Source organism: Lissotriton helveticus, chromosome 3_1 (genome assembly GCF_964261635.1).
Source record: "Lissotriton helveticus chromosome 3_1, aLisHel1.1, whole genome shotgun sequence".
Classification (NCBI taxonomy): Eukaryota; Metazoa; Chordata; class Amphibia; order Caudata; family Salamandridae; genus Lissotriton; species Lissotriton helveticus.
The window spans coordinates 982695122-982707614 of record NC_136061.1 but is presented as its reverse complement, the minus strand read 5'-3'; the positions used below and the strand labels follow the sequence as shown (position 1 = coordinate 982707614).

The window sequence follows — 12493 nt, the reverse complement described above, 5'->3', positions numbered from 1 at the left end:
TGTTACTTACGCTCTTGGCTCCTGCTATCCAGCCAACTAAAAAGGCTGTGATGTGCCACACTTGTCTGTTATAACCCACTGACACCGCTATGCAAATAAAGGCCTTAATTGTAGTGTTTTCTGCGTAACAATAACACATTGATTTGATTAATCTAATCCCGGTCCACCCTTGTTGGAGGCTGGATACAAACTATGGGGAGGATGATTTTTTTTTAGCCCCCTGTTCAGCGATGGAGATGTTGGAGTCCAGTTTAATCAGGCCTGTGAAATAAGGGCCAGCTATATCTGGCAGCTTACACCTTGTTCAGATTCTGGCGATGACTGCAGAAGACAACTGTTTCTGCATGATTAGCACCCACTCACAGTATAGATATTCAAGAAGTAATTTAAATGTTTTTTCTGAGCTTTACCATAAAAATCGCACAGAATGTTTTTTTTTCCTTGATTGTCATGGTTGCTAAATGAGCTTCTAGCAAATATGATTAAAATAGTGAAACATAGTAATGTAATCGAGGGAGAGTCTACAGGAGGTTGAGTTGGTGCTTTCTTATTTGGTAACACAATGTCCTCTTGTTAGTAAGTGCATCTTTGTCAGGGTTATGGGCTTACGAGATTACATACTAGGTGAGAAACTTCAGGTTTTGGATGTAGATGCTGGGCTGTTGGTGGCATCTGATGAGAAGAATGAGGATGCTCCGGAGACAGCCCACTGTACAAAAAGTCACGAATTCACAATTGCCCAATACATCACTGAGCACTTGAATTTCACTCTTGTCACAAATTGATGCGCCGTTGTCTGCAGTACAGCAATTTTGTTTTTCAAATAAAAACAGGGTATCTATGAATGTGAATAATTCATAAAATAATTTTGATTTACCCGACATGGTTTGGATTTGTAATGTTATTTTGTTCACTGTTTTGATTGGCTTAATTGATAATTAATGAAGTACTGAGTAAATTACTTAATTAATCTTGGAAGCAATCTGCCCGAAACCGACAGAATCATTGTATATCCTGCCACAGCAGATGGTTTAACGTGTTTGTGGTGGCACTTCTGATCCTGTACAAGCAGATGATATAAGTGCCATACCTAGCTAGATCTTGTCGTAGGAGTCCAAACTCAAGCCTTATTTGAGCAGGTGATGTATAGGGCGGAAGGCTGAACATAATTCTATAGGCTGAGTATTGTCCAGCTCCCTTGTATCTCTTCCCTGCATAGCCTCACTACCGTAAGTGATGGATGGAAGTGATGGATGGAAGTAGTTTAGCCTGAGCTACCTTCAGAAGAGGAGTCAGGGTATGCCCCATCAGTTTGTTTGCGAGGTTTTTGAGTGTTAAGGCGATTAGCAGGCCTTTCCTTCTAACTTCCTCTTTCTGGTGCCAGAAAGACCCTTCCTTGTCGAATATAACTCCATGGTACTTGTATCCCTGAACCGGGTCAAGTTTTGTGCCTCCAAGGAGCCAAGTTTTATGGAGGTTCTTTTTGTTGTTTATTGACATTGTCCTTATTTTGCTCAAGTTTATTATTAAATTGTTTTCTGTAGCATAGTCCTGTATTTCAGTCAGTAGATGCTAGAAACCGACGTAAGTGTGGCTGAGCAGAACTACATCATCTGCATACATGATGTTGGACAATGATTTCCCTCCAATCCTCGGCGAGTTTGAGTTGCAGTGAGTGAGTGAGTGTGAGTTGCAGACGTCAAGCGCCTTTGGAAGGTCCACCATATATAAGTTAAAGAGGGATGATGCAAGCAAGCACACAACCCTGTTTTAGTCCCTTTGCGATATCAAGGGTGTAAAAAAGACATAAAAATTCCTAGCGGGATTCCTGAATTTAAACAAGCATTGACAGAGATGATATGTCTCTGGGGCCTATTGTCTTTGCCAATGGTTTCATCCAAGGGGAACAGCATTCCTGATGCTTTGGCACTCGGCTACAGAATATAACAAATTAAACAAGGCTTTGTCATTTATAGGCGCATCACGCATGCAAGCACCTACAAAATGACAGCAGTTTATTTTTTGTTTTATTTTAATTGCTGATCCTAGTTGGATCAGTAACTAACAAGAAAAAAAGTGTTTAAAGCATTCCTTTTTTAAAGCAAAGTGAATGGGGGAAGAAATGCGGGGTGTGGGCAGAGGGTAGAAGCAATATGGGGACAATGGGTAGAAGCAATATGGGGACAAGGGGCAGAAGCAACACAGGGGCACTGTTTTTCAAAATATGTGGGGGAAAGAAACATGGACGGAAGAAACACAGAGGTGCTGTGGTTGGTGGAAGTAGCATGAGAGTGCAGGTAGTCAAGCAACATTGGGGTGTGGATGGGGTAACAAACGGGCGAAAGAAAGCAATGGGTTGCTGGTAGAGAGAAAGCATGTAAGAAACTCCTGAAAAAGAGAGAAGTGGGATCAAATAGTAATGTGTCCATGCTCCAAGGGCGGGAAAAACACAAGAAGAGGAACAAAAGCCCACACAACTAACAAATAAGAAGGAAGTAATGGGAGTGATAATGAAGCCAACCAATGGCAAGCAATGGGTGCGCTCAAAGTCCACTGTAAGATAACAATGTGTCTAGCAAGAGACAGTTAATGCCCTGTCTTACTGGAGGCCTAAAACTGTGTCAGATGTGATTTCCCTATACACTACATCACATGGCAACATTCCTCATATATCTTTAGGCAAATTCTAAGTATAAACTTATTTTTCCTTCATAGCTTACATTCAGCTTCTAAGCCAGAGTCCTTGCTGCAGGCTGATGTTTTTGAATACATTTTTTGCAACTGAAGAATTAAGAGACTGGGAAGCTCCTCAAAGATATATAATGAACAGAAGCAGTACCTTGGCAATATCTCACATTGTGTTTATCAGAACCTTAAGGCTAGAGACTAACAAATGTTCTGGAACTTTCGGTCATTGGCATAAAGGATTTAAACAAATAAAATATTTCTAGAGCCATGAAAGGAGATGATCTCCATTGAAAAAAATCCTATCACAGAGACTAAGTGTACATAAAGACCAGTCTTGCGGGTCTGAGGTAGCACATGCAGTTGTCATGGGGACATGATGCATAGCTCCCTCTCCCACTATACTTAACCTGTGGCATCTTAAGTAAGGAAGTCATGTTTTGGAAACCAGGCTCGTAAAGAGAAATGACTGTGAGCTTGGGAGCAAATATTCTTCCCGTCCAAAAATAAATTGTCTTAAGTGCTTCTATAAATTAATTTAGCATTTGACTAATCCAGCTTTATTCAGTGGTCAGTTCATTTAGAAGGAGGCACACATGAACAGTCGTATGATGCAAATGACAATGTGTGTGTGTGTGCGTGTGCGTGTGCGTGTGCGCGTGTGCGTGTGTGTGTATATATATATATATATATATATATATATATATATATATATATATACTATAGATCTGTGACTTTCTGAAGTAATCTTTCTATTAATAGTTACGTTAAATCAGTTCTCAGCAATAAGTCAGGGTTAATATAATGATTCATTTGATAATTTGGAGTAACATATTTGGTGGTTCCAAATGGAAGTTAGCCCTTGGCGCTGTGGCTAGTGAAACTCCATGTTGGCCAATGATACCACAGGCCTTGCTACAGTGGAAACAGCAATTTAGTGTTTTCGCTGTCAGTGCATGTTAAATACAAAGGAAATATGTCTGTTTTAATATTAAGCACCCTGCCTAAAGGGCTACCCAGACCTTCACTAGGGGTGTGTTACTAATGTTAAAAAAGAAGGTTTTGATTTGACAAAAGAGTTTTTTTTGCCACGTCGAAATAGCAGGGCTTGAGTAATGTTTTCACCTTGTTACGTAGTGATTGCACAATTAAGTGCTGCAGTCCACTAGTGACATTAAACTAATATGCCCTGGGTATCTCTTGTGCCATTTATTAGGCACTTATAAGTTATTCAAATGAGCCAATCCAGTGTTAGCCAATTGTACACCTACTTTTGGGCTCAGAGCACATGAACTGGCTCTGGAAAGCAGGATCCAGCGTAGCACAAAGTCGAAAAAAACTGCAGCATCAGTGCAAATACTAGTGGGGGGAATCATTCAAAATAGGTCCTTTCCTACACACTTGCTCCCTCCTTCACAATAAGCTCCTGTATCCCTCGCCCTCAATTGTCTCCCTTTCATTTCTCCTCTGCCCTCCTTTCCATCTTTGCAGAATATGTAATGCATGTGACCAAAATACCACAACACAACAAACATCTGTTTGATTTTGTGTCTATTTGTGTAAATACGGAACTCTTCAACAGTAGGTTCTAAAAAAAATTTTTTTTTAAATAGCAAACATGCACATATCTGCTCACTACTCTCTCTGCAACAAAAGAACAAAGGACTTGTGCATTTCAATATGCCCAACAACCATCACTAATTTTGATCACATTCCCTTTTGAGATGCATGTTAATAAAAACGTGTAAAAAAAACCAATCCCCTAACAACCGCTGCCTCATGATTTCTACACATCAGAGACTAGGGTACATAACACCTACAACAACCTTACCCAGGATGCCCCCTCACTTCCTCCATTTGATTACCAAGACAACAAGCTTTGGCTCCTACTTCCTTCTTTGTGTTAGCTCATAAAAAAAACTTGGGTACATTTTCCCAGACTCATCAACAAGCTGAACACTGCAACTCGTTCTCCTGGCTGCATACCCATCAGAGACACTCAGACCATATGAGACTAGGAAATCGGAGGCTTCGTCGCAGTCTCTGAAGAGAAGCATCCGCATCACAGTTTCCACAGGGAAGGAGGTTGATCTCTGGTTGCTAGTGTAAGCAACATTTAAAGCCATGAGAGCATCTCTGCGAATCTAGGAGACAATAGAATAGTAGGACATATTTTAACAAAATTGCCTTCGTAAGCACATTTCAAAAGCTCAAGTACACTTTCTCCATAACGCAGTGTTAGAACATGGAAAGCTTTTATTGTTTCTTTCAGCTTCAATTCTAAACAGTGGGTCACTCTCTAGCTACACAGAATGTCAGAGGGTCAAATCTCAGGTTTGCAAGAGGCTATTTATGCTTGTGCTGTATCGCGATAATTCCTGAAGCGTTAAGTAGCAAATCTATACTACATGGACAAACTTTAACAGGAGTGGATGGAAAAAAGACGTAGGAATTGGATTTTGCAGGAATTCAGTAGATCATGTTTTGAAACAAGGAGTGAAAATTTTGGGGGAAAAAGACCATCAATGTTGCAATGTTATTTTCTTGGTAGCAGAAAGCTATTGCTGCTTTTGTTATTATTGCTCAAGTAGAGGCATTTCAAAATTGTATTACTGCACAAGTTACTACTTGTGTAACGATACATCTGTAAGAGACATTATTTAGTGATAGATTCCTTAACTTAGAATATCCCCAGGCGTCAGACTGGATCCAGAAAGTTTTTTTGTCAGCAGTACCCCTGCGCGTCGGTAGGTGGCGTCATGCAGCTCCGCATCTGTCGCTGGCGTCGTAAGTGCCAAGATGACATCACGAAGACTACTTAGATGCCACCCATGCGCGCTGACGTTAGTTCTATACACAACTTTTCGCGCCAGGAGCACAGAGCCATGCAAGAAACTGACCACTGGTACCATGAAACTAGGGCCCTGAAAGGGATGACCTTAACCCTAGAAATCAGCTTGCAGAACGGGGAGGATAGGTGGGGCGGTAAGGAATCTATCACAAAAGAATGTCTCTTACAGATATATCGTTACACAAGTAGTAACATGTGCATCTGAAATAGACACGTTAGTGATAGATTACTTACCTTAGAATAGATACCCCAGCAATACCCACCCCGGTGGTGGGTTTGCGAACCGGATTACAACAGAAAGTCACGGAGAACAGAACGGCCAAAGAAGCCGTCTCTACGGACTTGACTGTCTAGGCAGTAATGCTTGGTAAACGTGTGCAGCGAGGCCCACGTAGCTGCCTGACAAATGTCCTGCAAGGGAACGCCACGTCCCAAGGCATTAGTGGCTGCTGTTGCCCTGGTGGAATGGGCACGCAGCCCCACAGGAGGCTCCTTCTTAGCCAATGAGTAACAGGCCTTGATGCAGAGAACGACCCACAGAGAGATGATCCGTTTTTGCATGGCGCAACCTTTTTGGCGCCCACTTAGCCAACAAAGAGCTGGTCATCCACCGGGAACTGTCGTGTGCGCTTCAGATAGAAGAGAGCGCACATTTTTGGTCCAGACAGTGGAGTCTCTCTTGCTCTTTAAAAGGATGCGGAAAGAAGGTGGGCAAAGTGATGGTCTGCCCGATGTGGAAGGGCGTGATAACCTTTGACAGGAAGGAAGGAAGGGTCCTTAAAACCACCTTGTCCGGATGAACAGAAAGGAAAGGAGGTTTGGAAGAAAGAGCCTGGAGCTCACTCACTCTTCTGGCAGAGGTGATCGCTACCAGGAAAGCCGTCTTGAGAGTGAGAAGACGCAAAGGGCAGTTATGAAGGGGCTCAAAGGGGGCGCACATCAGATACGTCAAGACAAGGTTTAAGTCCCATTGAGTCATTATGAACGGCACAGGAGGAAATATGTGCATAATGCCTTTCAGGAAACGGTTAACAACCGGGGACTTAAAAAGAGAAGGCTGATCTGGAAGCAGTAGAAAGGTGGAGATGGACGAAAGATAACCTTTGATAGTGCCCAGGGCAGAGCCCTGCTGGGCCAAAGAAAGAAGGAACAGAAGAACCTCAGAAAGAGGGGCAGAAAGGGGATCAACAGCTTCGCTGTGCACCATGCCACAAACTTGTTCCACCTGCAGGCTTATACCGCTTTAGTGGAGAGGCGCCTGGCTGCCAGAACGGCATCACAGACTTCGGGAGGAAGATCGAAAGCTGTCAACTGTCGCCGCTCAATCGCCACGCATGGAGGTGGAGGCTGGACATGTTCGGATGGAGGACCGTCCCCTGCTGCTGCGTCAGAAGATCCTCCCGAAGAGGCAGTTGGATCGGGGGATCGATCGCCATGTTGATTTGCTTGGGATACCAGTATCTTCGTGCCCAATCCAGAGCCACAAGAATGACTTGGGCCAGGTTGCGCTGAATCTTCTTCAGCACTCTGGGCAGAAATGATATAGGCGGAAAGGCGTACAACAGACCGCAACTCCACTCGCGCCGAAAAGTGTCGCAGAGCGAATGCCACCTTGGAAATTCCAACGCGAAGAACTGATGACATTGCGCGTTCTCTTCGGTGGGAATAGATCTAACCAAGGCTCTCCCCACTGCAGAAAGAGACCTTGTGCCACTTCCGAGTTCAGAGAACCTTTCGTGATCCATCAAGCACCGGCGGCTGAGTTCGTAAGTTCGTCCGCCCTGGCGTTCAGAGAACCTGCCAGGTGTTGAACCAACAAGGTGATGCCTTGATGTTCCAGCTATGTCCAGAGGCGCAGATCCTCCTGACATAGGGTCCACAACCCCACCCCGCCCCGTTTGTTGCAATACCACATGGCGGTGGTGTTGTCTGTGAACACCTGCGCCACACTCCCCCAAAAAGGAATGCCTTCAGTGCAAGTCGGATCGCCCGAAGCTCCAAAAGTTTGATATTGAGTCGGGATTTTGCCGGAAACCAGAGACCTCTGATCTCCGCCTCTCCCAAGTGGCCTCCCCATTTCAGGAGGGGCGCATCCGTCACCACACTGTGTGCTCCGGTGGGGAAGGGAGAGGGATCTGCCATTGACACAATCGCTATTCCTGAGCCACCACTGCAATTGTTGTGCAGTGCCCTCCGAGATCTGGACATGATCGGACAGGTTGCCCTGATGCTGCGCCCAATGGAACTTCAGATCCCACTGCAGAGCTCGCATGTGCCATCGTGCATGTTACACTAGCAGTTTGCAGGAGGCCATCAGGCCCAGGAGCCGGAGGGTCATCCTAACTGAAACCAGGGATAGAGGCCAAAAGATCGGAATCATAGCCTGAATATCCCAGACTCGCTACTCGGGAGGATAACCCAGAAACCGCGTCGAATCAAGAACCGCTCCGATGAAGGGGAGCTTATGAGAGGGTCTCAGGTGTGACTTCAACACATTGATGGAGAACCCCCAGCAAATGCAGGAGGTTGGCCGTAGTCCGAAGGTGGGTGACAACTGCTTGGGGCGAGCCTGCCTTCAACAACCAGTCGTCGAGGTAGGGGGAAGACTGACACCCCTGACCTGCACAGGTGAGCTGCGACCACCGCCATCACTTTCGTGAACACCCAAGGGGCGCTGGTAAGGCCGAAGGGGAGCACGGCACACTGAAAATGCTCCTAGCCTACCGTAAACCGCAGGTAATGCTGGTGGGCCGGCAGGACGGGGATGTGAAAATATGCATTCTGCAAGTCCAATGCTACCATCCAGTCTCCAGGGTCGAAGGCAGCCAAGACCTGAGCCAGAGTCAACATCTTGAACTTCTCCTTCCGGAGGAAGCGATTGACATTCCTGAAGTCCAAAATGGGGTGCAAGCCCCCTTTGTCCTTCTTGGGGACCAGAAAGTAGTGGGAATAACAACCATGTCCTACTTCTGGCCCTTGGTCAAGAGGGCCATAACTTCCTGTTAGAGAAGCGCTAAGTGATCCACCAACATGCGGTGGAACTGAGGTGGCATGGCTGAGGGAGTAGACTTGAAGGGGAGGGAGTAACCCCTCCAGACAAGTTGCAGCACCCACCTGTCGGACGTGACAGAACGCCAGTGGGCAAGGTGATGTTGAATCCTGCCGTCCACTGGCGAGGGGTGCATCCAAAAGCTCGGACTAGGAAGGCTTTGAGGCGGATGCTGCGGGAGCGGAGGTGGACTGACCTGCACGCTGGCCCCCTGTGCCGCCACGGCAGCCTCCACGCCTATGGCCACGCTGAGTTTGGTTCTGCGCAGGCTTCAGACTGAACAAGCAAGCAGGGGCGCCCTTTACATGGCCACGAAAGGAATGAAAGGTAGACGTGGCCGGGCGCATGGTGGAGAGACCCTTGGACTTGGCCGTAGCCAGAGAGTCCTTAAAACGCTCCAGCGCACTGTCGGCTTTATTGTCAAACAGGCGAGTGCCATCAAAGGGCATGTCCATGAGTGAGCTTTGGACATCTGCAGAGAACCCGGTAGATCTCAACCAGGCGTGGCGACGTATCACCATAGTCATAGAGATCACCCTACCTAGTGAGTCCGCGGTGTCCAAACCACACCGAATGGCGGACTTAGCCGCATCTTTACCCTCGGCAACAGCTTGGGACAGCACAGCTTGGACCTCTTCAGAACACTGAGGCAACACCTGTGCAACCATACCCCACACCGCGTGGGAATAGCGGCCCAATAGGCATGCGGTGTTCATGGACCACAGCCCTAAGCTGGCCGAAGAGATCAACCGCTTGCCGAACTGCTCCCGCTTCTTAGAGTCCCTATCCAGTGGAGCCATGGGAAAGGCACTCTGGGACGTCGAAGCTTGGATGACCAGGTTCTCGGGCGTAGGATGAGTGGTCAGAAAGGCAGGGTCACCCGGCGTCGGGCGATGACGCCTAGCGACGTTCTTATCCACAGGGGCCCCTGTGGCTGGCCTCGACCACATGCCCAGTAAGACGTCAGTGAGGGCGTCATTAAATGGCAGCAGGGGCTCCCACGAAGTGGACGCCGTCTGGAGCACCTCAGTGAGGAGATTCGTTTTTAGGGCCACCATAGGGAGATCAAGGTTGAGGACCTCAGCTGCCCGACAGAGCACCACCGTGTAAGAAGCGCCCTCCTCTATGATAGGTGGGGGAGAGGCAAACCCCGGGTCAGAGGAGACATCAAGGCAGCCGGCCTCTTCCAAGTCATCCGCCCAGTCCTGCTTAGAGTCATACTGACGAGCAAGAGGGTACTTGGACCCCTCCCAGTCGTCCTCTGCCTCTGCAGTATGTGTTACAGACCGCGGCGGGACCGTGGAAGAAACAAACTGCGCCGGGAACAGCGCTGGATGGGGCCGAACCGGCGCTGTGTTCCAATGCGGATTCCAGGTAGGGACAAAATTGTCCGGGGGTAGGGGTGGAACAAATGGTATCCACTGCGGCACCTGAGGTGAAGCCGAGGGTGACGCTGGGGCCAGAGCCGGCAGCTTGGGACCTTGTGGCGCCGTGGACAGAGCCAGCAGCGCGGGATCCTGCAGCGCCGAAGACTCAACAGTATCCTGACACGGGACCATAGGGCCCTAGGGCTCGCCCAAGGGAGCCTGAGGCCAAAACAGGCGGTCCATTGTAGCAAAAAACTCTTGCACCTGTGCAGAAGTCGCCAACAGACCCGGATAAGGGGGGGAAGGCCGCGGGACTCCCGGGCTCTGAAGGAGCCGCAGGGGCAGAACCCGCCCCCCTCGTCCGCATCCAGGGACCGATGGGGGGACGTCGGAGAGCAACAACGCTTTTTCAACTTCATTTTGTGTCGTCTCTTACCTGAATCCGAGGGTGAAGACTTGGAGCCCGAGGAGCGATGATGGTGGCCCCGCGAGCGTTCTCTGGAGCGGCCCCTGGACCGTGAACGGGACGAGTGCCGGACCTCAAGCAGCTTCCGGCGCCGCTACCTCAAGGCCTTCGGGCCATGGCCAGACAGTCCATACAGGACCGAGAGTCGTGGTCGCACTCCAGGCAGTCGAGACAGACGCCGTGGGGGTCCGCCACCGACATATTTCGACGGCAGGCCCCACAAGACTTGAAAGCAGGCCTTCCTACGTGCACCAGAGTAGACTTACAAGAGACAAAAATCTCAAAGAAGTAGTCAAAAAGTGACTAAGGTACATGCTCTAACTGGATCTGCGCTTACTGGCGCGGAAAAAGAAGAACTGACATTAGCGCGCATGGGTGGCGCCTAAGTAGTCTCCGTGATGTCATCTCGGCGCGTACGGCGCCAGTGACGGATGCTGAGCCGCACGATGCCACCTACCGACGTGCAGGGGTACTGCCGACGAAAAAACTTTCAGGATCCAGTCTGACGCCTGGGGATATTCTAAGGTAAGGAATCTATCACTAACGTGTCTCTTTCAGATTTTACTACTAGTAACACTGCCTAAGGAGCAGGGGTGGCTACTACTGGTAATAATGCATTAGGCAGCCACAAGTATAATCTTACCTAATTTTCTCTGAACAAAGTATATGGTTCTTTCAGCAAAACAAAGTTGCATCTTTAGTCAGCCGACTGTATAAAAATATGTATTGGTGGTAAGATAATGTACAGTAGATTTGTGTAAACAACAATAACTGCCTCAGCAAAGAGTTTTGCTACAGTCAAGAAGGTGCATTAGGAGAATCAGATTTCTTATAATATAATATATATATATCATCAAGTAATCAGATAGACAGATAAGAAACAGTTTATTTGGACAATTGTGCATAAAACATAATCAAGTAATCAGAATGTAAGACTTGCTCAAAAATCTCTGAATTTGTCACAGAGGAGCTAAATTTGAATAGAGCTATTTGGGTCTGGGACAAGGAATCAGCCTTTTGCATGAGGAACCATGTACAAAGCCACAGGTAGAGGGCAGAGAGCAACTCATCTTCTCTCAAGGGTTAGATTCTGATAGCCATACATTGCAAATTTCCACCTACCTGATTGAAGTAAGAGTGCAGAATGCAGCCACTAAGATAAGTAGCTGACTTCACCAAGCGAAAGAATCGCACAAAGTTTGTGCTGTTGAAGGCAGCAAAAGCCTGCACAGCAAACTTGACCTCTGGCGAGTTTCGGACATCGGGCTGGAACTGCTGCACTTCTCTAGAGAGGAGAGATGCAAAGGTCAAAGGCTACTTACTGTGAATAACATTTGCTTCATAGAAAAAAAACATTAAGAAGAAATAGATTCCCACACCCTTAGCCACTTTAGCAGGAAGGGCTTTTAACATATTTTACCCATAAAGGTCCATAGCTGTACAGTGTATGTCACTCTATCTCAGCGACCAAATTGAGCTATATATATGATCTTGGGTCTCCCCGACTTAAGAAGATTACCACAAACAATTTCTCCAAGCACATCCGTCCCATTGATAACACAAGCTGCTAATTTTAGATTAACCCCTACCCATGCTCAACAGTTACCAAGGGACTAATCCACATGTCCCTGCCAGATACCAAAAATCAACTTTGCAATGTGATGAACCAGGAAGGCAGAAGTCACCCAATACGAGATATTGTTGGCTGAAGGATCCAGAACCTTCCGATTATGAGATACCCATATGTGGCCTAAAGGGGAAAATGAACATAGTGATGGAAAGCTGCTCACCGGAGTATGTCACCCTTGTTCAGATTCAACAGGACACTGTAGCCTCTAAACTCTGCCTCGCAGCTGCAGTGGGTGCCTTTGTTGGCTAAATCCTGGTACATCTCCTTCAGGCTCTGCAAGCACTTTGTGGTGTTTTCTAAGTTGATTTTGGCTTCAAATGCAGACCGAGATTCCTCGCAAAGGTGATGGGCACAGTGTATGTGGAAACGCATGCACTTCTCAATAAGCGAAACAGTGGCTGGGTCACACAGGTGCTGCTGTGTGATGTCCTGGTAGGAAAAATGA

General features: G+C 47.3%; 1 protein-coding gene across 1 annotated transcript in view; it reads right to left on the bottom strand.

Annotated features, from left to right (window-relative positions):
• The window catches only part of MCM3AP (minichromosome maintenance complex component 3 associated protein), a 642417-nt gene that overhangs the window by 420354 nt on the left and 209570 nt on the right, over positions 1 to 12493 (bottom strand). The window contains exons 9-11 of the mRNA XM_078681440.1: positions 12209 to 12477; positions 11541 to 11703; positions 4672 to 4829 (exon numbers count right to left, since the gene is read on the bottom strand). Of these exons, the coding sequence (XP_078537566.1) occupies positions 4672 to 4829; positions 11541 to 11703; positions 12209 to 12477 (590 nt within the window). The remainder of the gene's footprint in view (positions 1 to 4671; positions 4830 to 11540; positions 11704 to 12208; positions 12478 to 12493) is intronic.